The following is a 27,246-nucleotide window of genomic DNA, read 5'->3' as shown; positions in this document are numbered from 1 at the left end:
ACCTTCACGGTATTCTTTATATCCGACGGCATTTTCCTGGAGAACTGTCAATAAGATCTGTGGGTCATGATCATAAAATCACAATCATGCCTCGTAGATGGAGGTTTTTCCCCTCTTCCCTTCTTCAATATCATCATGAGGAGCGACTTGGCGGGCTACCTCTTCGATATACATGTTATCGGGTCTATGCTTTGACGACATGTTTTCCGAGGAGAATGAAGCTAAGCAGTCAACTGCATTGCTAATCCCGGGCATGGGTTGGGCTTATAATCCCTATGGGATTTGAATGTGGTTTGCGCTACTGTCGCTCCCCGCAAATCCCCACAATAGGTCAAACTCCGACGGTCCACATGAGCTTCGCCTTCGGTATATGGCCGAGATCCCTTTCTAGAGGTTGAATGGGCGAAAAGTCAAATAGAGCAGAATTAGCCACGTTTAATACACAGCAAATTAAAAGGCTGGTGCATCATTTGTTCACCCACACGTGCTTTTGCCTGTTCTGACTTTGAAATGCCGGTTTCTACAAACACAGCTAGTACTACCTGGCTTGCTCAGCCATCAGGGCCTTGTTGTCTCAAGGGAAGCTTGCATGAAGGGTCTGCACGGGGACGCTTTTTTGATATTGCGGGAGTAGAAACATATATTTCGGAGCCTACGCGCCAAGCGAATGGACACATCCTGCTGTATTTCCCTGATGTTTGGGGAATGTTCCCAAATGGTCTGTTGGTGATGGATGCTTTTGCGGATGCTGGATATCTCGTCTTGGGTCTGGACTACTTTAGAGGTGTATGTTTTTTTCGGCATTCCCCTTGTCTTTATCAGCACTAATTAATCCAAGGACCCGGTGTGGAAACATCGCCGTGATCGCCATGATCATTCAAACCCCGATTTTGACTACGAGGCATGGAAGCGAAAACATATGGCATTTGCCAATGAAGCTGTGCCGCGGTGGGTTAACGAAGTGAAGAAGACGTATGGTCAAACATCAACCAAGTACGCTTGTGTTGGGTATGTTGTTCCGCCCTCCTTATTCTTTCAACCAAGAATAACTGAAATGCTTAAAGGTATTGCTTCGGTGCACCATATGTCTGCAATGAATTGTCCAAAGACACGGTAACAGCCGGTGCATTTGCGCATCCGGCCTTCTTGAAAGATTCCGACTTTGAGAAGATTACCAGTTCGTCGCCCCGGCTCACCTTACTTATTCCAATAAGACAAATAGCTGAACCCCCTCTACAGAGCCCCTATTTCTGTCCTGCTCTGTAGAAGACCATACATTCCCCGAAGAGGCCCGACAGATTGCTTTGGACATTTTGGAGTCAGGCAAGAAGAAATATCAATTACAGCTTTTCTCTGGCGTCTCCCACGGATTTGCCCTGCGCGGTAACATGAAATCCCCTTACGAGCGTATGTCAGCCTTGAGCACCCTTACCTTAGCCATGCAAAATAACACGTCCCAGGTTACGTGAAGGAGCAGAGTCTGAAAGGAATAGTCGAGTGGTTTGATTTCTGGTTATCACAATAGTTCGCGTAATAGAATAAGACCTTATAAACTTTACTCTTCAATTATCTTGTTCCAATGAAGTTCGTGCAAAGAGGGATTCTCCTGAAACTCGGTGACTGATATCCCTTCTGCTCTATTCACTAGGAAATGCACCATCATCGGCAAGACCCGTACTTCGGAATTCATATAGCCATGCCCGTATCACTTACACCGACCACGACCGCTCCACGCCTCATTTTCCTTTGGGTTGATTTTGTAAAATGGGGCCAAGCCTCGCATGAACTGCTACTATAGCGCGGTGTTGTGTCCCCAGTCAAATTCTCATGTGATTCTGTTCCATGATTTGCGGGGTCGGGCAATCGGCATATTGCCGGAAGGAAGCCAAAACACTGTTATGTTGAGTGGATCCTCCGGAATATGGCCGGAACCCTATTGTCTCTCAATAAACGGCCGAATGAACTGGGCCTTTATAAAGGTTCGTCGTGAAGGATCTTGGTGGAAATATTAGGTAGACGTCAGGCCTCTCTTGTACATTACTATCTACACCATGACATTCCCTAAAGCTTTCGACTTTGCTGGTGAAGTGGTCATCGTCACTGGGGCTGGATCTCGCATGCCTGGTAACTGCGACCCTTTCCTTCACTAGTGTCCGAGGTGACGCTTACAGACATTATTAGGTGAAATTGGCAATGGCCGAGCAACTGCTATTCTGCTTGCTCGACAAGGCGCCAAGGTGGCACTAGTTGACTTTAACGTTGAATGGGCCCAGGAAACGAAGCGCATGATTGATCTCGAAGGCGGCATATCGGGGGTTATACAGGCAGATGTGACCGACGAGGAAAGCTGTAAGAATGCCGTTGCTAAGACTGTTGAACTGTTCGGAACGGTAGATATCTTAGTCAATATCGGTAAGTTCCCATCTAAGGCATATTACACTTGTCCTGGCTTCTAAACGGTGTCTCTAGTCGGCGTTGGCGGTGCTATGGGAGATGCGACCAAGCTTGATCTCGCCGCATGGGAGCGTGACTTCAAGATTAATGTTACAAGCATGGTTTTGATGAGCAGATATGCCATTCCTGAGATGAGAAAGAATGGGCGTGGTGCAATCGTCAACATGTCATCCGTCAGTGGTTGTAGGTCTCCCTCGTGATCACATCTCGTTGAATCTGTTTAACATGAGAAATAGTGCTCGGAGGAAACCCCAGTCTGCTGTATCCCACGACTAAGGGTGCAATTATTCAAATGACACGCGCCATGGCTGCCCAGCATGGCCCTGAAAACATTCGGGTGAACTGTGTTTGCCCGGGCATGGTCTTCACCCCGATGGTCCGAGGCAGAGGCATGACGGACAAAATGCGGCAAGACCGTATCAACCAAAATCTCCTCAAACAGGAAGGCACGGGCTGGGATGTTGGTTACGGTATGAATACAGAACAATAAAGTTAGTAGAGCGCAATTTGCTGACCCTGGTTCTGTAGCAATTCTCTTCCTCTGCAGCAAAGAAGCGAAGTGGATCACGGGCTTAATTATGCCAGTTGACGGTGGTGTATGTATTTCTAATCCGGTGACAAAGCTCCAGTGCATGAAGCTAACCTTTTACTTTTGATACAGACCACCGCAGGAAAGGCAGATAGACCAGCCTTGAAGGCTGATACACTGGCAGAGGAAAACACGAAGATCCCCAATAATTTCTAAAGATTCAACCTGGTTTGAACAGTATCATAAATAGGATCACAGTAATACTATCAGAGTTACATTATAGTACGAGTCATTACACCACCAGGACTGCCAAGGTGCCTTTTGGCACATTAGTAAGTTACGGAGATGTCACTAACGCTTATAGGGTTTATTGCCCTGATGTGAGAGATATTCATCAGCCATTAATCCCAGACACCGCACTAAGCGGTGCGCTTGCGGTCTTTTTGCTTTTGAGAAGAGGGAACTAGAAGGGCTATCTAGTATAGAGGTAAGCTAACAAGGTTTGGCCGACTGTCAAGGGTCGTGATAGCCAACGATGATGATGATGATGATGATGATGATGATGATGATGGGACGAAACGTATATAGATTTCTATATAGGTATTGACCCCGAAAAACCATTACGCAAGACCCCCAACCAGCTCCGACCCCTTCTTGCCGAACTCAGTTGGAGAATGGATCGTTACTATTATTGGCGTCGTTGTGAAAGAGAGATTAGAGTTGAGGGGAAATGGATTGGACTCAATAAATCTGTGAGAACTATCTGAGTGATCTTGGGCGGTTCCATATGCTTTATGTGCTTCGAGAGCACGAATATACGAAGCAATGCATGAAAATATGTCGTGATAGCCCTCTTCTTCGTTAAAAAGGTAACGGTATAGTTCATCAAGCTCATTGCATTTTGATGGCCCAGACAGCAACCAAAAACCCGACCAGCTGCCATGGAAATTGAATATGTACTGCCGCCGACTGCCCAACCCACGCGTTGTAGTTCTGGATACCTCCACTAGATGAACAGTCGGACGTAATTGGCTCGCCTTCCACAGTTGCTACTGTTTTTCCCCGTCGCGAAATCAACACCTGGACTATCCCAGTGCCCTCAAAGGGGATACTGCCATGGTATACGCCTTTCCCACCATTAGGGGCATGATCCCACTTCCCCGTCAGTTGTGAATCGCCCACTTTCAACGTGACCTCGGAAGTGGAGTTAAGGGCTGCAGAATAGAATATACGGTCTTCAAGAATAGTCGATGGTGGATATTCCCTCTGTCCCTGGTTGGGCGCATTGCCTGTCGTACCGCCGGTGCGACAGGCTTTGGCTGGGTGGAGACGGTACCAGGCCACAGCAGTCTCGTTTTCAATAGTTAAAGTAACCTCCTCATTGGTCGACTTGTATTGATTGATATAATAAGGTAGAAGGGTACGCCAGGCATCGTGAGACATCTTTTGGGCGTAGTTGAACGGGGCGTTACCCCGAGATGGTCCAAATGCAACATATCCATCATTCCGTAGCGGTCCAATATAATGTGACTCGCCATAATCGTTCCACGATATGATTTGTACGAACTCAGGTTTCAAATCAATCACTTGCTGCCACCGTTCATGCCACAGATTGTCGCCCCGCCACACCCAGTTTTTGTCGAATCCTGGCATGTTGGTATAAAACCATGGTGAAACCGGCATCATATAAGGACGGCCGTCAAGAGAATTAATATACTCCTTGTCAGCCGTGGTGTTGATAGAGCGCGGCCCTTCTGGCCAGGCATTCCAGCTGAACAAGCCATCGACCACACTATGGTTGGCTGCCTGGCGAGGCCCGACCGAGGTCCAGTCGGGGACGAAAAAGCAGTCAATCTCGTTTTTGATTTTATGCCAATCGGTGGCATTCTGGGCACCTTCGAATGTGGAAACGAAAGGCTTCCCTCCCTGTCTGTAGTACGCTGGATGATCTTTGTACTGCCCCAACAGGTTAATGACTTCCTGCCGCGGCCAACTACCGTTTCCAGCGTAGTCGAAGGAAAAAAACAACTTAAAATTGACATCTTTAGCGATTGAGAAAGCATTTGACAGAGAGTCTTTGAATATTTCATTGGTCGCCATGTTAAGTGCGAATGCGTCGATATTGGCTGCCTGGGCGAGCATGATATCGTCTTTCCATTCTTTCTCGGAGTAGCTTCCAGTATTTCCGACCTATATATGGCTTAGTGCGTTTCTGAAAGATGTTCACGGGCTGAATAAAATTACCATAAAGTGAGCAAAGACGGCTTTTGAGCGAACCTGGACGCACATCCATGACAAAATGGAAATTATCCGTAGCAAATGCATTTTCACCGATCTCAAGAAAAGGAGCGGAAGACATACTTATCTTCAAGCCATAAGAATTGCATTAGTTAGAAGGGCCTTCCTGGGCTCTATATAACAATAACACAGTTGGTCACCTCAGAGAAGTAGACGTCAATTATTGACACCTATGCATATGTTCTGCATATATCCAAGCTATCTACTGCATAGTATTGCCACAGTGACATGATAGGAGCATGACCCTGTAATAGACGGCTCTACAGCCTTCAGAATGACCAATAATGTTAGTTTTACGAGTCAGCTAATATGCACTGTCACATGCAGCGGGTTTGGGCCATATAATAGCCCTAGAGGCGGAGACTCCATGGTATGATCTGTCTCACGACGGGAATTTATATCATATGTCGTGGCTTTTTTACAAGAAGATTTGCTGTTTCCTCTATATGGCATAGTATTCTTTTGAATATTGGTGTATTGAAGCACATATTTGTCACGAAATCCACCCAAGCCGAGGCCAGTGGCTTAACTAGTCACGGACAGTGTTGTAGGACAAAATAAACGTCAAAGACTACGTATGGGGCAATGAATGGCTAAGGCAGCGGGTTTGAATTCATATATTCTACACAAATCTACATTTCTAGTCTATAGAGTAGATAGTCCGTACTTAACATTTCCCTTATCTAGGTAATTTTACGTCATCTTTATTTCTGCAAGAGCTTTGCTTGGTTTGCTCCGCCTTTGTTTCTTTATAGCGGGGCCCCGCAAAAACATTGCCTTCGTTACTCCTTCGGCTATCTAAGCAATCTCAATTCTTTGTCCAATACAACGATGGTACTAGTGGCTTAGAAGAGAGTGGTAATTATCGTACAACATAATCCCGAATTCTGCCAGTATGGGATCTCCTTACCTTTCTCTACATTAAGACGTATCCCGACATATAAGTTCCGCCAGAGAAGAGGCTCTTTCTGTTACAAAGAGAGATGGAGATAGCCGTAAGAGTCTCAAATCTAGGTATATAAACTGGCCCAGTAACTTGGCACGGCATATCATTCCTTTTCCCTATCAACCCAGTTGGCTCAGTTTCCATATCCCCATCTTCCCATCTCTACTACTTTCAAGTCATCCGCTCGCACTTGTCATACTTGGCTCGATTACTCCTTCAAAATGACCTACCCTAAGGTCTACATCCGCAATGGTACCTACTGGGTCTCTACATGGGTTGTCATCTCCATTACTAAGTCTCTGGCAGGACCGATGACTGAGCGCAGTCGCATCCACGCAGCGTTGGAAACCCTTGAGGGCGATATGAATTTCTTCATCACTCATTGCCCCCCAATCATGCGGCTTCCCGAGGAACGCTTTGTTGTCCAGGTTGAGTTGCTCCATGCCGCTATTGACCCAGTTGGGTCCGCCCGCATTCTAGCTATAGACGAGCTAGAGTATAGGCTCTCATGCATCTCTGATCCAGTCTGCCGTCCCGCAACTGAATTCCCGCCTCCTCAAGTTTCCGAATGACTAATTTCTAATTCTGCAGTCAACCTTGTCTAGCCGCTGTCTATCTTCACACCACAACCGACATTGCCATGTCGACCTTCGTATGTCCATTCAACCATGTATGGGATACGGGAAGACAATTTTGAGTTTATCTCAAGTCTATGTGAATCTGCGAGAAAAAAAAAATTAAGACAGTAGTTGAGGGTTACAGAGCCTTGTAGGAATAGTTATCAAAATGAAATTCCGATGTCGTTTTACCCCTTTGGCACATGCTCGAAATTACTTAATCTGCTTTTGTAAAAAGTATTATATAAATTTGCTTAGCGAAACCATCCCAAGCTGATAACCCTATTATATTTGCATGAGAAGGTATCTATTTCACACCCCCTGGTAGAGGCCTATTACCTGATTAAAGCAGAATTCCATCGCACAACTCATATGGCATGTACTATGTCCTAAGCAGGAATTGTCGCTTCTTGCAGGGGCCGAAGACAAACAAAACAGCGTTGATCGGATCAGAGAGGCCATTGAGGCTGGCCATCACCATCCCGAGTTGTTTTTTGAACTAGTAAGCATGGACTGTTCATTCCCGAGTCTGAAAATATTAAGAGTAACTATCCAGTCGACGTGACGGATCACCTTTCATGAATTTTCTGCACTGTGCACCGCTGTGTGGCAGCCATGCCCAAATCCGATATTTTATTGGAGCGCAAATTGATGTGTCTGCGTTAGCAATGGAAGAGGCTCAACTCGAATCTTTACACGAGCTACTCCAGAAGCAGCAGATCCAATGTTCAAATATATAAATGGTAAGAGTCCAAAGATGACTTTAAAGAATTGGCTGAGATTTTAAGTCTCCAGGGGCTTGTTTCAGTACGCGTGCGTGGGGGTTAAGCTATTCAACCCCTCTGTAAGCCATATAGAAAGCGGTCCCGCCCGTCGAGGATGAACGCAACCGGATACTTTAGTGGAAGGCGATAGGAAGCGCTTGACCCCTGAAATATGAGATTTCCTTTCCTTCGAGGACCCTTGATTGGCACATACGAGAATATGAGTGATTCTGGAATCAAAATATTCCATGACGGGGCTAATACTGATGTAGTACTTTCTCGTCCGCCCTTACCCATTCCTTCGCATCCTTTTCACATCTCGTTCGCTTCAAATACCCGGAATACCGCAGTCTTCGTTCTATTGCAGACTGTCGGTTCAAATATTGTTGTAGAAGAGCTATTACAAGCATTCGTGAGCGTCCGTAGTGTGAATGCGTGTATAAAGTGCGGTGGCACGATATAGTCCTGAAGGCTGCAATCGGTGGCTGCACTGTACTCCATTGCGCGCCGGCAATAGGGAGGTTGGAGTTTGGATGGTCATTGTAATGGATGATGGCGATTGATCCTATATGTGCATTTATGCACGGACTTGACACCATTGATAGAACAAAGACTACGATTGTCCAGCTTGTTCACCCCACATGCTACTTACCCCACATGCGACTTTAAGCATCCCCGAGGTCTCATGCAGGATTGTACATATTTCACTCAATACCGGATATACATATAATTTATAGATTGGTAATCTGTGGTGTATCGTATAAGTTATGAAAATTCATCTTAAAGGGCATTAATCCGCAGGAGCTCCTCAAATGGGTCTCGGGCACACAAAGGACACCCCACATAGAACCCAGCTATATAGCCAAGCCGTATCTCACATCGTAACAAGTTTCCTTTTTGATAAAGCCAGCTTCCTTGTGACAGCTCTACACAGATACTATCATGACAACCTCGCCGCCTACGAACACCTACCCTTACCCCGAGTATGAAGCGGCCCATCAACAGACATTTGGGTCGCTAAAAAGATCATTGAAACCCGTGCTTCCTCCGGGGGTGTCCAGGGCGAATTTTGAAAAGGCGGTCCAAGAGTTCATATTAACTATTGGTCAAAGTTCCGTCTTTATTGGGGATGCTCTAGCGCATTACGTTGACCCATACGAGGTCTACGAGGACATTGAATCAAAGCGGAAGACTCCAAGCGCTGCAGTAACGTCAGTACAACTTTCCATCGACATTTTAATATTTTATTTCCACTAACATGGTATACAACCAGCCCTGCCTCTGAGCATGAACTACGTGAGGTTCTTCGAATAGCGAATAAATATTTACTTCCTTTGTGGACGTTCTCCAGGGGGAAGAATCTGGGGTGAGCTAGCCATGATAAATCCAATCTGCATAATTCTGATTCGAAAATGACGATAAGATACGGTGGCCCAGCACCTGTGTTGAACGGATCGGTAGCTTTAGACCTGCATCGCATGAACAAGATCCTCGAGGTGAACGATGAACTGCATTATGCTGTCGTCGAGCCCGGAGTTACTTGGACTGATCTTTACAATTTTTGTGTCAAGAACAAGAAAAGAGTTTGGCCAAGTACTCCATCCCTTGGTTGGGGCAGCGTCGTAGGAAACGTGAGTCACATACAGAATGGCATCATACAGACATTGACCTCGTTGATGGCAGACATTGGACCGCGGAACTGGCTTCGGTGTAAACTCAAATCACCACCAGTGCATGGCCGGTATTGAAGTTATGCTAGCAGATGGGGACCTGGTTCGTACCGGCCAGTTCGGTATTTCTAACTCCCCTTCGGCATTCATTTCCAAATTCACGTTTGGGCCCTCTATAGAGGGCTTATTTATACAGAGCAACCTGGGGATCGTGACGAAAATGAGCCTCTGGATGACGCCTCAGCCATCCACATTCATGTCGTGCCACTTCAGCATGCCGGAGTTTGAAGATGTCGAGACCCTGGTGGATACGTTTGGAGTTATGCGAAGAGACGGGCTGATTCCCAACAATGTCTGGATGATAAATGTGGTCGAGGCGCTCTGTACCAAAGGAAAGCGCTGTGATTTCTGGAAAGGTAGCGGGCCGATACCGGACTGGCGAGTCAAGGAATTGCAGGAGGAGTTCGGTCTCGGCTACTGGACCGCACGCTTTGGTCTGTATGGGCCCAGGAGGGTTGTCCAAGCCCACTTCGATGAGATCAAGGATGTTTTAGCAAAGAAAGCACCAACTGGCAAACTAGATGGGAAGCTTTTTGTCGGTGAGGACGGCAAGCTTTTGGACGCCAGCTCCATCCCATTTGAACATGGTAGTGTGCTAGCTGGAGTACCAAGTCTTTTCAGTCTCCCACTTATGAGCTGGCCTATAAAGCAAGACGGGTTAGGTAAACCTGCACATGGTGATTATGCCCCGATCATACCGTCTTCGGGAAAAAGAGTTCTGGAGTGGCTCCAGGTAGCGAAACCGATATACGAGTCAGCTGGATTAGAGTTGATGGCAGATTTCTTCATGCACGAACGGCATATCATACTTACTGGGATGTATAGCTTCGACCAGCAGAATCCTCTTGCGAGAGAAGCAGTGCATAGGCTTTACATGGACCTTCATGAGGAATCGAAAAGGAGAGGGTACGGAATGTATCGAGGACACATTCAGCATATGGGTATGGATTCAAGGTACCACTAATGGCATGGGAAGGAGTTTGCTAACCTTGCTTAGATTCGATTGCTAGTCTGAACGACTTTAACGACCATGCGTATGCTCGATTCGTTGAAAAACTAAAGGTAAATGGCACTATGGGTGCTCCAGTAGTACATCTAACACATTTTGCAGGATACTGTCGATCCAAATGGTATACTATCTCCAGGAAAGCAGGGAATCTGGCCCCAGCGGTATCGCCGCCTTCGCACAAGAAATGTGGATATGGATAGTAGAAGCAAAGTATAGATTCGTTTTCATTCATTTTCATTAATTTTTAACCATTCTATATTTCACCATGATTGATACATAAGCAAACCATATGAAGATACACAAATAGTGTAGAAATGCGCCATCTTATATACTAATTGTCTCTAGAAACCGGAAGTTATATACCAATATGCTAACTCTCATGCATTAGTATGCTGGGTAGTGCACCAGATCGTTCAAAGGAGGCACAACTCATATGGGTTTCGCAACAGCCTGGGCGTGTTCAGACATGATTCGCATGCAACGATAGACTGATGGAGCAATTGGGCGTGCGATGATTGACCTGAGTGACTGGCTGACCACCATAAGCCTCAAGGCCATCAACTTGTTCATATCCAGCATTGTGGCGTTCTATGGGCTTCCCTCCGCTGGAGCGCGCTCGGCACGATGAGATTAGGCTGTGGACCGGACCTTCGGTGGCAGAGACCTCAATTGCACGGTTTGGAAATGATATATGGTTGTATACCGGCACAGATTTGTGATGGGACTACCATGATGGTTGAGGAGTTGTCCTTGGTAGGGGCGCACTTCCCATCTCAGGGCCTCATTTTCTAGTCGAGGACTGAAACGCGTGATGCCTTCACGTATGTTGTATATCAGCATTTGTAGATTTATCAGACATGGCACGAGACCACAGAATCTAATGTACCATGTCTCTAAAACATGCAAGCCAAGTCTCAATACACTTACCTCAAGTGTTGCTGTAGTAACATGGAAGTTGCTCCTATATCGACCGGAAACTAATACTCAATGATTTCAGATTATAAAAAAAAGATAGGTACTAAATCATCTGGATCCGTATGTGGGCTTGCTTCTAACTAGCTTGGAACTCTGGAACTCAGGTACAACTCCCATTGTCCTTTGCCGCTGTGTTGTAGAATTTTGTCAAATCACATCTCAAAGACATTGCTCCCTATCACGATGTGAGCATATCAATCCATTCGCTCGCCGATCTACTTACCTGTTGAGCCTGTCTCGCCAGTTGCTTGTTAGTTGCTGCCGCCTTCGCAAAATGCAAAAACTCATCTTCCGCGATCGTAGTGTCTGGATCCTTCGCCCAGAGCCGTTTAAAGTGAGCAGTTGACATTGGGTCGACAATCGTCCTGTATTTTTCTCTCCGGATAATGTCATACTGATCCAGAATATTGTCATCTGCCTTTCCCATGTGTATGCCAATCAAGGCATCGTAAAGTGCCCCAGCGTCAGCAATTCCGCCAGTTAGTCCAAATCCCCCGCTGTAAGTTATTGTCAGTTCACTTTGCATCCCCGCCCTTTGCACCAGTAGTTTTACTTACAACGGGTTACAAAGATGCGCAGCATCACCAACAAGAAGGATATTCCCAGCCCTCATACTCGGGGCTAGTCTCTGGTGCATTTTGTACGGGCCGACGTTGATCACTTTGTATTCGGATGGCTCCGGTTGGCCAGGGAGGAGCTGTTTATACCTCATTGGAAGCCGTTCAATGTATTGCTCTTTCGTGAGCCCGGATACATCACCATAGGTGACACGCCAAAGGTTATTTTTTGAGATTTTAGCGGCCATGTACCAGTTGTTTTGGTCGATTATGAAGTTCGAATCATCATACTTGAAGCGGTCAAAGTCGTAATAGACCTAAGACGCTCGCTTCGATCAATACAGCTCACTGGGATGAACAGAATATTAGCATAAAAATGAGCTATGGACATACATTTGTTGCGATAATCTGCTGTTCCCAAGTACAACCAGGGAATTGACGATCACCAAACAGCGAACGCCGGACCTGGCTATTCGCACCATCGCAGCCAACAATATAATCCGCATCAAATATTCTGGACTCGCCAGATGGTAGTCTCACCCTGATCCTTGGTAAGGGACTCGTCTGATCAATGCCAGTCATCTCGTGGTTCATCAAGATCTCTGCATGTTTCGACTTCGATGCTTCGTCATACAGAATCTTGATAACGCGGCCCAGCTCAAGACAAACAATTTGATGCATCCGCAGATCTGTATCTAGCTGGTTGCTTAGCCCAACGATCCGTGTTCCGTCCCTTTTCCTCCAGCATACGCCGCTAGGGTGGAAACCCTCCTCCTCGATTTTGTCCAGGACACCCGCTCGGGCAAGCTCATATTTCGCCGGTGCGCTATAATGGCATGCTCTAGGCTGCTCGTCAAGCTTGCTAGATGCCTCCAGCAGTTGGACATGTATGCCTTGCTTGGAAAGGAGTACTGTAAGCAGTAGGCCGCATGGACCGGCGCCCACAATAACAACCTGACGCGTTGTTAACGATTATTGAAAGAAAGCATCAAATGAATTTCCCAACCTTCATCTTGTTCAATAATTTATTTTGTTCTGGTTGGTGGTGATGACTTGCGACTGTTTCCGGTTTGCATTTCGGGATGACTTTTTTATAGTGTTAAGGGTGCCACCACTTCAGTCGCCTCATCACAAAGTCATGCAGATGCAAGGTTTAGAAGCGTACTCCGCAATGCGGGAAAATATTGCCCCTCACTTCTCTATGTGGAGGGACATTATGACTTGCTTAGTGGGGGAACCCCATGTGGAGATGACCACAGACGTGATGCTTGCGAGCTTGTAGAACGTACAGCAGATAACATAAGAGATGGACGAGTCGGTCAAAAATTCATATCTCCGAATGCGTCCTAATACCTAGCATTTCCATCACATTATGCCGATACCAAAGGCTCCGATACTTCTTCCCAAACATGTAGGCAACGGTAGTAATCCCGATCAGCGCCGCACTAATTTCCCCAAAGATATATAGAACGGCCCGCCCGCACCGGCGGACGCAACCCAGTCATTAATAGGAAGAACAGGAAGTTCTTGAACATGACATTCAAGACAAAAATGTCATTGCTCATACCGCGGAATGCATCAAGCGCACATGAAGAGTACGGTCCAACCACGAACATGATGCCAAACAAGGTCAGTCCCCACATGAAATCGATGAGATATACATTTCCAGCTGCTTGAGCAACAGCCCAAAGCCAAATAGCCCAGCGGTGCCAAAACACATTGTCCACATAATTCTAGTCAGATGCAGCTGCACATACCTCTCCCTCCCTGTACACCATCACTTAGCCGTCCTTGGGGAGCATGCGTTAGGTGCCTTGCGTGGTGGAAATAGCTACCTTGGGGGAGACGATTGTTTGACGTTGTTGATGTTATTACGGGATTGGCAAGAGGGAGAAAGAGAAGGGGCACAGAAATTGGAGAAAATGCTGGTTGCGGGAAAAGCAAGATACACACTCTCGATTTCCCTCCTTATGCGTTTCCTACAATAACCTAAAGAGTTATGGATATTAGGCGTAGATGCGTCTTCATAGCCTCTCGCACTTTAAAGCAGTGGCTTTGAGGCTCTTTATGGAAAGGAATCATAGGCAAGATGGTTGCCCCTTATTATAGTCACCTTGTCAACCTGAAAGTACGGTTAAGCCACAATGCCTAGACACCTGGTGGTGCGGCAGAGTGGTGTTTCATAGACTTCATTGTCACGCCTCTAAGAGCATATACGGTTTATACAATGTCATCTCATATTTCTGTCAATATTCCCTCCGCACTCTCACTCGGCAACTTCGACAATCAGCTTGGTACAACTCACTCCCTGGAGAAATCTGTCCAAACCCGCATTAATAGCCCCTAAACCCTTTCCCACGACGCCCGGCTCTGGACTCGGTCTGATGGTCCCCTTGGCTAGATTTTCCCTCAGCCACGTTCCAAACCAGTATCGGAACTGGGCCAGCCTCTCGGTTTCTACCATCGACGGCATCAGAAAGATCGTCTCCATCCCGTCCACGACTTCCGCATCTGGAGGGACTACAGGTGCCGACGCGATCTTCGCTGTCTTGGTCTTCCTTCCTTCTTGATCTTCCCCAAGGAATGCCTTCAGCACCGCCTGGCATGCCGCCAGCTGACCAGTGGCAAGAAAGCAATGCCGAATCACCAGCCCGTCCTCCTTAGCCGCCGAAACGATGGCATCCACGACTTGTGAGTCTTTGTAATTGAACACGCGGTCCACGCCTAGCGAAGCAACATAGTCTTTATTTGCCGATCCGGCCGTGGCATACACAGCTGCGAAAGAGGATTCTGCATCCTCCCGTAGCAACCGGGCTGTTTGTACGCCCATGGTGCCGACACTAGAGGAGGCGCCCCATATTAGAAGAGCTTCTCCTTTTCGCATGTGATCCTTTTGCCTCTCGTTGGTATCGAAGGCAGAAGAGACGGGCTCAAACCCAGCTCCTCTCATCCGGGGGATCCCCATGGCATCCCACGCGCTAAGGGGCACCTCGACGGCAACAGGCAAGGTTGCCGCGTGGTTCCAGGACATGCTCTCGTCTGGAAGGGGCACAGCGTGCTGCCAGGGGACGAGACACCGCTCCTGAAATGCGCCATAATCTGGATCGCAGGACTTCCAGACAGAGGCCCCGTAGGCGGCGACGCGAGTGACACCCGGTCTGAAGCAGAGAGCCTGGTCATTGTCGGTAGCCCTGGTGGGAACGTTGTCGCCGACTTCGAGGACTAACCCCGACATGTCGAAGCCAACGACCGTGGGGTACGTGGGTATGAAGAGGCCTTGGTCACGAATTAAGGCGTCTGCCGGGTTGAGGGCTACGGATTTGACGGCGATGAGGAGGTCGTCGGGTCCTGGCCTTGGAGTAGGGCGGCTTTGGAGCTCGAAGGGGTGGCCTTTGGCCGGGGAGACGGCGGCAAGATGGGTGGCCATTTGGATTTTGACAGGGATAGGTAGCAGATGTGTAGAGCTATGTGAACAGCGGCTGATGCCATGGACCTGGGCTCGTTCTTATACAAGAAAGCTGTCGATCCAGATTATTTACTCCGGACGTAGACAGCCAATCAGAGAGCGCTGCATCCGAGCAAGAGTTAGCGTGGAATTCGTTTCCGAAAGGAGGTTAGCATACATGCCATAGTAGAAATGCTAGTACAGAGTACTCCGTACGCTGTAATGTCTGTGGAGATCGTGCCCATCTCCACCTGGCCTCTTCGGATGGAATGAGCTCGCAAAGCATCGCACAACCAATCAAGTATGGTCTCAGCTGGTGCAAAAGACGCTCCAGAGCGTAGGTCCCGCAGGTCGAGATATGGCTGCCGAAATTGCAAGCTCAGGAAACTCAAGGTGCGTGGCTCTCGACGCTCCTACACTGATGCGTGGCTGAACGAAGTCCCTGGCCTTCTAGTGCGACGAAGGTAAGCCACATTGCAACAGATGTAGTTCATTCGGGATATTATGCAACTTCATGTCGAATGTCCCCGACCTACAACCCGTCGGCGCTGGCACGGGGCGGCCACTGGTAGTTCGAAAGAAAGCAGACCTTCAACCTCCTGTCGCCAGTGCTGTCTGGACAGCGGACGAATCCACATCGTATCAATTGAATGCAAAATGCCAGGATTTTATCACGCGGTATCTTGGGCGTAGCCTCATGACCCCAGACGACCCCAATATGGTGCACGTCAATCGCAAGCTCCTGGGGCTGGCCTTCACCGTAAGTATGCCACCATCCGACAGGAACATCCCTTATCCCCCAAGCTCGGCTAACAGATAGCTTACAGCACCCATTTTTAATGCACGCCTCTCTTGCGGTAGCATATGCATATGACCGCCATCTAAACAATTCACTAGGCTGTCGCCGCAGTCTGGAAGAGTGCTATCACTGGACTCGAAGCACCACTCTTCTGAACAGACGTTTAAGGGGGCCAATCGAAGCGACTGCCAAAGACCCAATTTGGGGCACGGCGGCGGCTCTGGCTGTCTTGAGCTTCTCGTCTCCGGATGCATGCACCCCGGAAGAATCATGGCCCTTCAACTCCTCTGACCATTTCGACCTGGATTGGTTACGTATGACCAGAGGCAAAATGGCGCTGTGGCACACAGTGGACCCGCTACGACCGGACAGTATCTTCAGCGTCATGGCGGCGACCTTTGCCCAGATAAATTCGCCCTTGCCCGAGAGGGGCATAGACGGTATACCGAGGGCTTTGGCTGCCACTTGTCTCCTCAACGACTCGTCGACGGAGAGCAATCCATATTTCCATGCCGCGCACGCAGTATCCCAGATCCTTGACCTCCCAGATGACGAGGTCACAACTGGCCAGACCCAACTCTTCCCGCGCTGTATCCATGGCCCCTTCGAGGACCTTCTGCGCAGAAAAGACCCAGTGGCGCTTTTGCTGCTGTATCTATGGTACCGCAAAGCAAGCCACAGTATATGGTGGATCGAACTTCGGGCTCGAGTGGAGTGTCCTTCTATATACTTGTATTTACGGCGGTATCACCGGGGGAATGTTGCGGTACAGGCAGTTCTTCCAGGCGCGATGGAATGAGTTAGGCACTAAATATATTTATTACAAACTACACGTCAATCCGCCCATGTACAATCCCGCTATCAGGACACTCAACCCTCCGGCTGGTGGAAAATCCCCGAAGGCGGCGGTAACAGACTCAGCCAAAACCCACGCCACAACCTGGGGTAAACGACATTCCCGCGCACGAACCTCTCCAAAAAGAAGCATCGGCGAAGCTTTCTCGGCAGGGCTTGTGCTGTTCTTCCGTCGTCTCGGGTCTCTCCCGGGAGGTCTGATATTGCCTCGTTTCGGCTGTATAGATTTGCCACCAATGACAGCCGCTCACCACGAGGCCGGCCGACAGCGATTGGAGGAGAAACGACTACACGGCGTTCTTCAGCGCTCTATACCCACTCAACACGAGAGGAAACACCACAGGCAACAGGGCATCCCGGTCTATAAAAGACCACGGTAGCTCCAGGCCGGGGGCATGATCAGTGTAACAGCAACATCCAACAACACCCCCATCTCAACATGCTGAACCTTGGCTCGGTTGCCCTCCTAGCCCTCGCGGCCACGGCGATGGCCTCACCGGCCGACCCTCTGATCACCCCATCGCCGACGCTGGCGAAGCGCGCCACAAGCTGCACGTTTTCCGGGTCCAACGGGGCGTCGTCCGCGAGCGTGTCGCAAAAGGCCTGCTCGACCATCATCCTGTCGTCTGTTGCGGTCCCCTCCGGCACGACGCTGGACTTGGGCGACCTGCCCGACGATACAACCGTACGTCTCCCTTCCCTTCCCTCCAGCACACAGCACCCTAATCGATCAGCAGGTCATCTTCGAGGGCGAAACCACCTGGGGCTACGAGGAGTGGTCGGGCCCACTGCTGCGAATCTCCGGCACGGGGATCACGGTCAAGGGGGCGTCGGGGGCGTATCTTAACGGCGACGGGGCGCGGTGGTGGGACGGCGAGGGCAGCAACGGGGGCAAGACGAAGCCAAAGTTCTTCTACGCGCACGACCTGACGGACTCGACGATCAGCGACCTGCACATCCAGAACACGCCGGTGCAGGCGGTCAGCGTCAACGGGTGCGACGGGCTGACCATCACGGACATGACGATCGACAACTCGGCCGGCGACAGCGGCGGCGGGCACAACACCGACGGCTTCGACATCGGGTCCAGCAGCAATGTGGTCATCACGGGGGCCAACGTGTACAACCAGGACGACTGCGTCGCCGTCAACTCCGGCACGGACATCACGTTCAGCGGCGGGGTGTGTTCCGGCGGGCATGGGCTGTCGATTGGGAGCGTCGGGGGGAGGTCGGATAACACCGTTGATACGGTGACGTTTACGAATTCCGAGGTGAAGAGCTCGACGAACGGTACTGGGCCTTTCTCCGGGGAGTTGAACGTTGGTCGTTGACTGACGGTGATAGGCATCCGCATCAAGGCCACCGCGGGCGACACGGGCACGATTAAAGGCGTGACATACTCGGGGATCACGCTCCAGTCGATTTCCAAGTAGGCTGAAGCACGCCGTACGGAAAGGAGCTGCGAATGAAGAAGCTAATGCAGTCTAGGTACGGCATCCTCATCGAGCAGAACTACGACGGCGGCGATCTCAAGGGTAGTCCGACGTCGGGCATCCCCATCACCGACCTGACGGTCGAGAACGTCGCCGGGTCTGGCGCCGTGTCATCGAGCGGCTACAACATTGCTATCGTGTGCGGCAGTGGAGCGTGTTCGGACTGGACATGGAAGAGCGTGGACGTGACCGGTGGGAAGGACTACGGCAGCTGCCAGAATGTGCCCAGCGTTGCTTCTTGTTCTACTTGATCCACTCCAGACGTACTGCGCAGTCCTCATGGAGTCTACAACTGGAATAGCATGAGGAAAACGTATCATTAATATGTGTCGGTGCCAACATTACTCCAATTCTCCAAGAACCGTACAAACTCTAGTCTAATCCCAGCTGTTAATCTTCATGGTGCCGTTCTCCTGTAGACTCTGGTGCATCTTGAACGCCTGGAAGAGCAGATGCGGCTCGTGGCCCATGCCCTTCTTCAGACACTCGAACTCGGCGCGGTCGAGGTAGTCGGTCAGGATGGGCTGGTACTCGGGGTGGGCGCAGTTCTTGATGATGACGCGGGCACGCTCGCGTGGCGACAGGCCACGGACGTCGGCGAGACCCTACCTCTGTTAGTATCGTCTATCACACAAGTGGTGTTCCGGGGGCGAAATACCTGTTCAGTAACGACCACATCCAGGTCATGCTCGGTCTGGTCGATATGGGTGCAGAAGGGGACGATGCAGCTGACGCCGGTGGGGTCGGTCTTGCTGGGACGCGACGAAGGCGTGTGCATGATACTGTACTTGGAGCTGCGGAGGAAGTCTGCGGAGCCACCGAGGCCGTTGAGCATGCGGGAGCCCATGACGCAGGTGCTGTTTGCGTGGGCGTAGATGTCGACCTCGACGGGGGTGTTCATGCCGATGCAGCCCAGACGGCGGATGATCTCGGGGGAGTTGGAAACCTGCTGGGAGCGCAGGAGGAGCTTGCCGGCGTAGCGTTCCCAGTTGTCGTAGAAGCGCTTGAAGCCATCCGGGGAGAAGCGGATGGAGGTCGCGGTGGCGAAGTCGAGGTTGCCGCTGTCGAAGAGGTCGAGGAAGGAGTCCTGCAGCACTTCGGTCCAGACCTTGAGGTTGGTGAAGTCGGCGCCGCCCTTGCTGAGGCCGCCGACGACCGCGTTGGCGATGTTGCCGATGCCCGACTGGATAGGGAGCAGGTTGGGCGGCAAGCGGCCGTGGTTGACCTCGTGCTTGAGGAACTCGATCAGGTTGGTCGCGATGGCCTGCGAGGTTTCGTCCTCGGGGGCATTGGGCTGGGTCTGGTCCGGGTAGTCGGATTCCACGATGGCGACAACCTTCTCCGGGTCGACGGGGATGTGCGGCGTGCCGATCCGGTCCTCGGGCGAGAGGATGAGGTAGGGCTTGCGACGGGGCGGCAGCTCCGACATGGTGATATCGTGCAGGCCCTCGAAGGACGGACTGGCGGTATTGACCTCGATGATGACCTTGTCGGCCATCTGGACGATCTCGGGGGAGGCACCCACGGACGCGCCGGGGATGATGCCACCGTCCTCCGTGACGGCAGAGGCCTCGATGACGGCCACGTCCAGCTTGTTGTGGGGCTTGTTAAGAGTGTACCAGCCCTGTGGCCTGTCAGTTCATACAGATCGATGCGTGGGAAGGTGAAGGAAGGTGAAGCAACATACGTAGACCAGATCGGATGGGAACATGCTGAGATGCTTGTCGAAGAAATTCATCTGACCGGAGTTGATGCCCTTGGCGATTTCCTTGCCGACCTGATGCGGACTGCGACGCTCGATCATGTTCAAGCGGGCCCAGCGGTTCTCTGTCTCCGCGCCAGACGACGCGCCGACAAAGAGCGTGTAGCGCAGCTTTCCTTGGAGGCTGTTCTTCTCGACATGGTCGGCCAACGCCGTGGGGACTTTCCTGCGAAGCATTAGCCATTGTCATGAGCAGTAGTTTGAAAGGGGGAGGACATACTTCGGGTATCCTACACCCGTGAAACCGGACCAGCCGATATACGAGCCATGGGGAAAGAGATCGATGAGGTCTTCAGCCTTGGCGAGCTTTTTGAGATAAGAAGGGCGTCTGACACGACTCTTGAGAAGAGCAGAGGCCGACATGGTGAAGGAGGGGGGGGAGGGGAAGGGGAAGAAAGAGGAAGAGAGAGTGGAGAGGGAGAAAATGGGGGAGAGAGAGAAAGAGAGGAAGAGGAAGAGGTTATAAGTAGGGCAGCCCTCCACAGTGGAGAGCCCAGTCACTTCCGGCAGAAAGGAGCTGCTTACATTATGGAAGGTCACAATTGACTGACGTACCTCAGTCGTGGTGAATGCAGTGGGTGGATTCACTGCGAGCGATCTGGAGGTCGTTCTATACTGGTATACTTCTTCTATCCAGCTGCCTTGCGATGTATCCGATGAATCTCCCCCTCCGCAAGGCTCTGATTTCCCCAGACTCCAGATTCTTCCCAATTCGCAGTGGGATCCAATGCCCAGAGAGAGGTAATAAAAAAAAAAAAAGTGGAATGGGGAACTTGAGACTCAAATGATGGATCTTGACGTCACGTCGGCGATGGCTCGGGATTTTCTCGATCATGGAGATAAAGGGAGAATGAAGACCGAAATAGTGTTAAATAGACTGGGATGCTATTTGATCCTAATATTAGCATTATAATTCGGATCAGCTACGGGGAATATAGAGGATATACAAACATACCATAATAATAGACAGTATATCTCTGTTCATCCTATAGTTCTATAGATCGGGCGAATCTCGGCTCTTTCGGTTATCGACTTTCGGCCACACGGAGCTTTTCCTGCTGACTTTGCCCTCGCCATCATTGATCCATCTATACTATACTCTTCAAGTACATACATCTCAGATAAACATACGGAAAACTCCATTCAACCGACCCGTAAAGTACACTTACACACACAGTTACTAGTCACAAAGCACCCATCCAGACACCAGTCCCAAGAATCTCGGCCGTGGGTTCCCTCATAGATGCCCCCACGGAACTATTAACACCCTGAAATCCCATCCATTGCATGCGTGCGCTGCTCATGCAGAAGACCGGCCCATCTGGTCGGCGATCCTGGTCAAAATCAAATCATATGGGCGCTAATACCGAGCGGTTGGATCAGACAGCAGAACGTCCCATGTGCACGAACAACGTAGAACCGATCATAGCAAGAAATTAAAGAGAAAAGAAATCACTAGAAAAGAACAACGGTGCCAACCCTGCCAAGTTCTCCGCGCAAATTATCAACAATTCCCACCAGAGAGGCCCACTGGAAAGACAGAACGTTCCTCATTTACTCGTCTTTGGACTCCGTCGTCGCCGGCTCGGCATCTGCCATCTCCGTGTCCTCCTTGTCATCTTCCTTCTTGTCCGACGTGGACGCCTCCGGGGCGTCTTCGGCAGCAGACGCTGCCGGCGCAGCGGTGGTCCCCTCTTTCTCGGGGGTTCCACTCTCCCCGGCAGAGCCCTTCATCCACGAGCGGAACCGTTGGTTGGACTGGTCGACCTCGTCCTTGCTCAGGCCGTGCGCCCAGCTGGGGTTGTTGATGAACTTCTCGGTGAACCGGTCCCGCCGCCGTTCCTTGACAGCCCCTTCGTCCTTGGTGACGTCCTCCTCCGTCGATTCTTCCGAGGGCATGCTGGGTCGCCACCACCAATCGTAGCTGCCCGGTTCGTACAGAATGTGATAGCTGTTCGCACAGATACGGATGATGAGCCCATCCTGATGCACCAGCGGACGGTAGTACCGGTTGTACTCCTCCTCTTCCTCGAGCTTGGGCGGCAGGTTCCGCTTGAGGAACGGCATGCGCATCTGCGAGAAGGGCACGCCCTCCGTGGGATCCCGCATGGTGTAGGCAGACACGTAGTACGACCAGCGTGCTTCCTGGCTCAGCTCTTCGTTCTCCAAAGTGGCGTCCTCCGGCGTCAACAGCTGGACCGTAGTCTTCTTGGTCGTAGGGTACTGCCAAATCCGTCAGTAAGCGTTCACCGCGCAATCAGAAGAACTCCACCTACATAGGTAATGCGATAGATGTCACTATCCCGAACTAATCTCTCCACCTGCTTCCGGTACTGGATCTCCTGGTTATGGGTGGTCTCCTCGCGGTCCCGCTCCTTGAAGAAGAGGTTCATGATGTCGGAGCTCCGATCCTTCGAGTCCCCGTTGAAGATCGCTCCCGCGAACTTGGCAATGCCCGCCAGCATCTTCTCCAGGTTGTACAGCTGGTAGCCGCTGCGCAGGTAGTACCGACGAAGAGTCTCCTCCAAGTGCGTGGGTTCCAGGTCGCCCTTGATGATCTCGTCGCACATGCGCACAATCTGCTGGTACAGGTTCGCATCCGGGCTGCAGTCGTAGAACAAGTCCGTGGGCACCTTATCGATCAACCCAAGATCCTGGGCGGGCTTGCCCGTGAGCGCGCGGCGCACATCATTGTGCGCATCCTTTTCGTGCAGCTTGATGCGCAGCAGACGGGAATAGAGAATCTCGAAGGTGCGGAAGAAGCAGTAGATGCTGAGGTTGGCGTACAGGTGATGCGATTTCTTCTCATACGACTCGTTCAACGTGTACTCGCGCTGGAGGTTGAAGTTCCCCTGTCCCGGGTGCTCCATCCACTTCAGCTCAGCCACGTCGAAAGGCTCGGTCGGATCAGGAACAGGAGTCGACGGCACCAGCGCGGCATCCGGAGTCCCATCACGGCTAGCAGGAGTGCTGCCTTCTTTGTCTGTACGATTGGCCTTCTCACTGCGACGTTCCAACACATCGCGGAGCAGATCCATCTTCTTGCCCGTAAGCCCCTTGCGACTCCGGGGAGTCGACGCTTCCTCGGCAGCCAAACTCTCATCATCATTCTCGTCCGCCTGCGAAGTCGCGCTGGACAGTTCGTTCATATACATGTGGAAGTTGTCACGATCCATGCCGTAAAACACCGGGATAAAGTCCTTGATGAACGAGATGACCTTCTGGGGGTCTGCTCCGAAACCAGCAGAGTTGCGGTCGATGAAGGTAAGGAGCAAATGGGTGGCATCGATGAGGACAGTCGCATCATCATATGTGAATTCGAACTGATGTTTAGGCACCTGGAACCCGCTCTTGCGCAGGTTTTTGCCCTCCTCAAACTTGTTCTGAATCTCGTTCTGGATGTGCTTCGCCACGAAGAGCTTTTTATCTGTGCCCTTGCTGGCGATAGCCTGGTGGTCCAGACTGCGCCAGTACGCCTTCTGCATTTGCTCACGCCAGATCTTGTCCCATTCACGCTGGCTGGCCTTCCACTCCTCACACTTCTGCTTCAGACGGAAGAGGATGATCGGAAGCACATGGCAGGGTCTTTCGAACATCTCCCGGATGATCCGCTCGCCCCGCTGGCGATCGTAAATCTTCTTGATCACCCGCTGGTAGATGGCTTCGCTCTGGCCGCCAAGTCCTGGAGGGAGCTTGAACGCCGCCCGCTCCGCGTCCGACATGACCAGGAACTGCTGCACGATAGGCTCAATGAGCTGGATGGTCCGAGTGCAGGCTTCAATGTGATGGTCATAGTCGTGGCGATCCTCTTCGATCCGGTGCAACGCATCTTCGTACTGGTTCTTGCGGTGGGCCACGAAACCCGAATCCTCCGACGCCCACGTCGGGTGGGACGCCCACTCGTCGTTCAACACGCTGTAGCACAGCTGATCGCGGCCACTGCAGGGCTTCTGACGCTCGCGCTTGGGGAGAAGACGATAGCTAGGTCCGAGGGACCGACAATGCGACAGGTTGACCATGCCGGGCTCCTGCTTGGGCTTAGACTCGATGATTTTGTCTTCGGGTTCGTCGACATGCATGAAGCGCTTGAACCAAGCCATGAGCTCAGGGTTGGAACCAATGTAGCTACCGGCCCTCTTGACGAGAACATGTCGGTCGATCAGGTCGGTCGAATACAGATTGCACAGTTTGAGGAATTCACTGAAAGTCTGCTTGTTGCCAATGTACTTCTTCACGCGGTCGAAGAAGGCGAACTCCTCCTGGGTGGGAGTCAGCGAGAAAGTCGGCTGGATGGGTTCTGGAAGCGCAGGCACGAGCGTTGGCGACACCGCCGGGGCCACCTCAGCCTGAGGCTTCCCATGGTGTACTTTGGCTCTCTTGTTCACATTTCCAGGCTGCAGAGTGGAAGGCCGACCCTGAGCATCCGCCATACGGGCTGCCTCCGCGGCCGAAGGGCCCGAGATGGAGCCCAGTGTGGACGGGGCCCCGGGGCCACCGCGACGCTTCTTACTCTCCTTGCCAGAGTCCTTGACATTGAACTGGCCGAGCGGAGGCATCTTGACATCGCGATTGGGCGTCTGTGAGGGCAGGGCGTTCGAGGCGGGATAGGTCGGCTCGCCGCGCACGTTGCTGAGGGGGGCCGCCTCCTCCGCCTGCCGCGCCGCCGCCGCCTGCTGTTTGGCGTGCGCCGCCGATTCAGGCAGAAACTGTTTGAAGTCCTCCAATAGATCCGGCGCGGTGTTGAACAGCTGCGTCACTTGCGCATACACGTCCTGGATCGGTTTCGACTCGCGTTGGTACGTCTGTAGGATCTCTAGGAACTGCTTGTAGATCTCGGGGGCGCTTGCAAATCGGTTCTGTTGGTGGAGGGCTCAACGTCAGTGATCAATTCCTTGGGAGTCATCAGGATCCAGCACTCACCTTGATCTTGTTCACATAGCTGATCGCGTGGTTGAACTCCACGGGACCACGCTTATTCAAGTCCGCCTGCGAACCTTGCAACATTCCCGATCCTACACCCGCCAGGCTGTTCATCGGCTGGGAGAGGTTGGGACCCTGTCCCGCGGAAGAGACTTGCATCATCGAGGGGCGTCCCAAACCGGCGGAAGCAGCGGAGGCGGCGCCCTGAAGCTGCGACACCCCGCGTTGATCCTGTCCATGGGGGATTGAGGGACCGGGTCCACCCTGTTCCTGTTGAGATGGGTAATCATAGTGATGCTCTCGAGGTTGTCCCTGGCCACCTTGCTGACCAAACATCCCCGGACCCATTATGCGAGAGCCGGGGGAGTAGGACCCGGGAAGGTTACCCTGCTGTTGCTGTTGGTGCTGGGGTTGTTGCCATCCCGGGCGAGCTTGGTCGAAAAAGTCGGGGCGCCCATGGCCCATGCCACCACCAGGACCCAGATCACCCGCAGCGTCCAACGGCGCCCGCTGAGGCATACTGATCGTATTGGTACCCGAGGGAGTGGTGACGCGAATGGCATCTGGGTTATCCTCAGTTCCGCATTCGATGCGGTAGCCAGGTGGCAGGAAGGTATTGAAGCCTTGGATGAGGGCGGGGTGACCATTGAAGAGGGTGGACACGCGTTGAATAACGCCGGGAGTGTCGATGCTGCAGGGGGTCAGACAACACCCAAAGAACATTCACGCGCAACAATACAGGGGGGAACACTCACGCTTGGCTCTTGAAATCCTTCATTATGTCGAGAAACCGGTTATACACATCCGGTTGATCAACGAACCGAACCTTGACCTGATCGAGATAGCTAAGCGCGTCCTACCCCTTGTCAGCACACGTCCACAGCCAGCAACGGATGGGATGCACTTACATTCAAGATGGGCTGCTGGCCCTGGGCCAGAGCAGCCACATTGCCTGGCATCTGAGGCCCCGAGCCATTAAACCCCATCATAGGTTGACCCGCCGGGCCGCCGGGGTGCTGCAGATACGACCGGGGGGTACCTTCGCCATGCTGCATCTGGGGACCATAGAGAGAGCCCGGGCCGCCGGGTTGAGGACCAGCGGGGGGGTTCGATCCGATATTCGAGAGGAGCCCGTTGGGGCCATGGATGGAGTTCGGGACCTTGGACGCGACAGGCTGGTGCAAGGGGATGGACCCTGTATGGCTCTGAACGGGGTGATGCGGCGGCTCGCGCTGCTGTCGCTCCCGTTGTTGGAGCTCCAACTGCTCACGCTCCCGCTGTTCACGTTCCCGGTGGGCCATCTCCTCCTGCCTATGCCGTTCGAGGAGTTCCCGCTCCCGGGAGTCCCGCTCGTGCTCTCGGTTGATGGACTGCGGCGAAGGGTGCTGCATAGCCTGTCCAATGGCCGGAAGCGAGTGGCCCGCGCTGTGGGACGGGGCAGAAGGGTGTTGACCATAGGCGGGGGGTTGATGAGGGCCACCGGGACCCTGGCTCAACTCTGCCAGTCCAGGGAGGGAGTGACCGGAGGGCTGGCTCGCGGGATGATAAGGACCTAGGGGGCACGAACCGTCAGTCAGACATGACCGAACCTGAAATGTATGGGGGACAGAGTATGCTAACCAGGAGGCGGAAGGACAGGCCCCGCGGGCTGCGCCGACGGGCCTTGTTGAGGGGGCGGATTTTGACTGCAGAGAACGGGGTTAGCATCCTAACGGCTTCGTCGAGGACGCAACGAGGATAACATCTGGGCACACACCTGAACGAGCCCAGCGGGCGAGGCTGTTGATTCATTTGCTCCATCCCAGGGTGTTGCGGAGGTCCACCAGGATGCCAGTTATCACTGCCCGAGGAGTTCATGATCTGGGAGGAAAGCAGGACAGATTGGAGGCCCCAAGAATTGCTCGGAGGACCGGTCTAAGGGGAGAAAAGGCCAAGACAAGGCAGACAGAAAGGCTAGTGATGGAGACAAGCCAAGCTCTGAATCGGTGAATCCTTTTTCGCACAGTTGAGCTCTCTGTGTCTATGTCATTTCACAGCGACATCACTGAGGGCGCAGTGGTGCGAACGAACACAGACAAGGGATCTGAACAGCA

At 51.8% G+C, this 27,246-nt stretch overlaps 10 protein-coding genes across 10 annotated transcripts; 5 read left to right on the top strand and 5 right to left on the bottom strand.

Annotated features, from left to right (window-relative positions):
- Positions 1 to 135: 135 nt before the first annotated feature.
- Positions 136 to 3,199, top strand: BDV59DRAFT_195749 (uncharacterized protein; the record flags this gene model as incomplete). The annotated part of the gene is made up of 11 exons (XM_073692625.1): positions 136 to 182; positions 537 to 786; positions 839 to 1,008; positions 1,065 to 1,177; positions 1,240 to 1,407; positions 2,068 to 2,124; positions 2,182 to 2,412; positions 2,470 to 2,637; positions 2,691 to 2,924; positions 2,983 to 3,050; positions 3,116 to 3,199. The coding sequence occupies 11 exons, from the start codon at positions 136 to 138 to the stop codon at positions 3,197 to 3,199; spliced, it is 1,590 nt and encodes a 529-aa protein (XP_073544097.1).
- Positions 3,200 to 3,874: 675 nt separating this feature from the next.
- Positions 3,875 to 5,428, bottom strand: BDV59DRAFT_210380 (glycoside hydrolase family 71 protein; the record flags this gene model as incomplete). Its single annotated transcript, XM_073695591.1, has 2 exons — positions 5,228 to 5,428; positions 3,875 to 5,173 (listed from the first exon to the last, which is right to left on the bottom strand). The coding sequence occupies exons 1-2, from the start codon at positions 5,306 to 5,308 to the stop codon at positions 3,875 to 3,877; spliced, it is 1,380 nt and encodes a 459-aa protein (XP_073544096.1). The 5' UTR covers positions 5,309 to 5,428.
- A 1,020-nt stretch (positions 5,429 to 6,448) lies between these two features.
- BDV59DRAFT_205321 (uncharacterized protein) lies at positions 6,449 to 6,799 on the top strand (the record flags this gene model as incomplete). Its single annotated transcript, XM_073694620.1, has 2 exons — positions 6,449 to 6,479; positions 6,534 to 6,799. The coding sequence occupies 2 exons, from the start codon at positions 6,449 to 6,451 to the stop codon at positions 6,797 to 6,799; spliced, it is 297 nt and encodes a 98-aa protein (XP_073544095.1).
- Positions 6,800 to 8,550: 1,751 nt separating this feature from the next.
- On the top strand, positions 8,551 to 10,563 carry BDV59DRAFT_195747 (uncharacterized protein; the record flags this gene model as incomplete). Its single annotated transcript, XM_073692624.1, has 6 exons — positions 8,551 to 8,819; positions 8,882 to 8,974; positions 9,032 to 9,239; positions 9,292 to 10,279; positions 10,336 to 10,400; positions 10,450 to 10,563. 6 exons carry the CDS (start codon positions 8,551 to 8,553, stop codon positions 10,561 to 10,563), a joined length of 1,737 nt encoding a protein of 578 aa, XP_073544094.1.
- Positions 10,564 to 11,422: 859 nt separating this feature from the next.
- Positions 11,423 to 12,891, bottom strand: BDV59DRAFT_205319 (FAD-dependent oxidoreductase; the record flags this gene model as incomplete). The annotated part of the gene is made up of 6 exons (XM_073694619.1): positions 11,423 to 11,497; positions 11,546 to 11,819; positions 11,880 to 12,196; positions 12,273 to 12,578; positions 12,630 to 12,833; positions 12,886 to 12,891. 6 exons carry the CDS (start codon positions 12,889 to 12,891, stop codon positions 11,423 to 11,425), a joined length of 1,182 nt encoding a protein of 393 aa, XP_073544093.1.
- Positions 12,892 to 14,145: 1,254 nt separating this feature from the next.
- On the bottom strand, positions 14,146 to 15,306 carry BDV59DRAFT_195746 (zinc-binding alcohol dehydrogenase family protein; the record flags this gene model as incomplete). The annotated part of the gene is made up of 1 exon (XM_073692623.1): positions 14,146 to 15,306. One exon carries the CDS (start codon positions 15,304 to 15,306, stop codon positions 14,146 to 14,148), a length of 1,161 nt encoding a protein of 386 aa, XP_073544092.1.
- A 321-nt stretch (positions 15,307 to 15,627) lies between these two features.
- On the top strand, positions 15,628 to 16,922 carry BDV59DRAFT_210379 (Zn(II)2Cys6 transcription factor domain-containing protein; the record flags this gene model as incomplete). Its single annotated transcript, XM_073695590.1, has 5 exons — positions 15,628 to 15,717; positions 15,779 to 16,084; positions 16,152 to 16,243; positions 16,283 to 16,774; positions 16,805 to 16,922. 5 exons carry the CDS (start codon positions 15,628 to 15,630, stop codon positions 16,920 to 16,922), a joined length of 1,098 nt encoding a protein of 365 aa, XP_073544091.1.
- A 495-nt stretch (positions 16,923 to 17,417) lies between these two features.
- BDV59DRAFT_210377 (glycoside hydrolase family 28 protein) lies at positions 17,418 to 19,088 on the top strand (the record flags this gene model as incomplete). The annotated part of the gene is made up of 4 exons (XM_073695589.1): positions 17,418 to 17,663; positions 17,716 to 18,268; positions 18,323 to 18,407; positions 18,467 to 19,088. 4 exons carry the CDS (start codon positions 17,418 to 17,420, stop codon positions 18,720 to 18,722), a joined length of 1,140 nt encoding a protein of 379 aa, XP_073544090.1. The 3' UTR covers positions 18,723 to 19,088.
- Positions 18,777 to 21,056, bottom strand: coaT (acetyl-CoA hydrolase ACH1). The gene is made up of 4 exons (XM_073691060.1): positions 20,454 to 21,056; positions 20,159 to 20,399; positions 19,130 to 20,095; positions 18,777 to 19,076 (listed from the first exon to the last, which is right to left on the bottom strand). The coding sequence occupies exons 1-4, from the start codon at positions 20,594 to 20,596 to the stop codon at positions 18,849 to 18,851; spliced, it is 1,578 nt and encodes a 525-aa protein (XP_073544089.1). The 5' UTR covers positions 20,597 to 21,056; the 3' UTR covers positions 18,777 to 18,848.
- A 575-nt stretch (positions 21,057 to 21,631) lies between these two features.
- Positions 21,632 to 27,102, bottom strand: BDV59DRAFT_118801 (transcriptional regulator SIN3). The gene is made up of 7 exons (XM_073686756.1): positions 26,910 to 27,102; positions 26,774 to 26,838; positions 26,062 to 26,705; positions 25,909 to 26,009; positions 25,154 to 25,844; positions 22,510 to 25,089; positions 21,632 to 22,456 (listed from the first exon to the last, which is right to left on the bottom strand). Exons 1-7 carry the CDS (start codon positions 27,008 to 27,010, stop codon positions 21,788 to 21,790), a joined length of 4,851 nt encoding a protein of 1,616 aa, XP_073544088.1. The 5' UTR covers positions 27,011 to 27,102; the 3' UTR covers positions 21,632 to 21,787.
- Positions 27,103 to 27,246: the final 144 nt, after the last annotated feature.

This window comes from Aspergillus ambiguus, assembly GCF_047715705.1.
Source record: "Aspergillus ambiguus strain CBS 117.58 unplaced genomic scaffold BDV59scaffold_43, whole genome shotgun sequence".
NCBI classification, from domain to species: domain Eukaryota; kingdom Fungi; phylum Ascomycota; class Eurotiomycetes; order Eurotiales; family Aspergillaceae; genus Aspergillus; species Aspergillus ambiguus.
This window is presented reverse-complemented; position numbering and strand designations above follow the sequence as displayed.

What these genes read in the sequence shown, in the direction of transcription:
- coaT (XM_073691060.1), bottom strand. Translation starts at nt 20,596, where the DNA reads ATGTCGGCCTCTGCTCTTCTCAAGAGTCGTGTCAGACGCCCTTCTTAT. An exon ending in TCCCATCCGATCTGGTCTAC is followed by an intron (nt 20,096 to 20,158) that starts GTATGTTGCTTC and finishes GACAGGCCACAG; the next exon opens with GGCTGGTACACTCTTAACAA. An exon ending in ATGTGGTCGTTACTGAACAG is followed by an intron (nt 19,077 to 19,129) that starts GTATTTCGCCCC and finishes TAACAGAGGTAG; the next exon opens with GGTCTCGCCGACGTCCGTGG.
- BDV59DRAFT_118801 (XM_073686756.1), bottom strand. Translation starts at nt 27,010, where the DNA reads ATGAACTCCTCGGGCAGTGATAACTGGCATCCTGGTGGACCTCCGCAA. An exon ending in GCCTGTCCTTCCGCCTCCTG is followed by an intron (nt 26,706 to 26,773) that starts GTTAGCATACTC and finishes CGTGCCCCCTAG; the next exon opens with GTCCTTATCATCCCGCGAGC. An exon ending in AAGGATTTCAAGAGCCAAGC is followed by an intron (nt 25,845 to 25,908) that starts GTGAGTGTTCCC and finishes GACCCCCTGCAG; the next exon opens with CATCGACACTCCCGGCGTTA.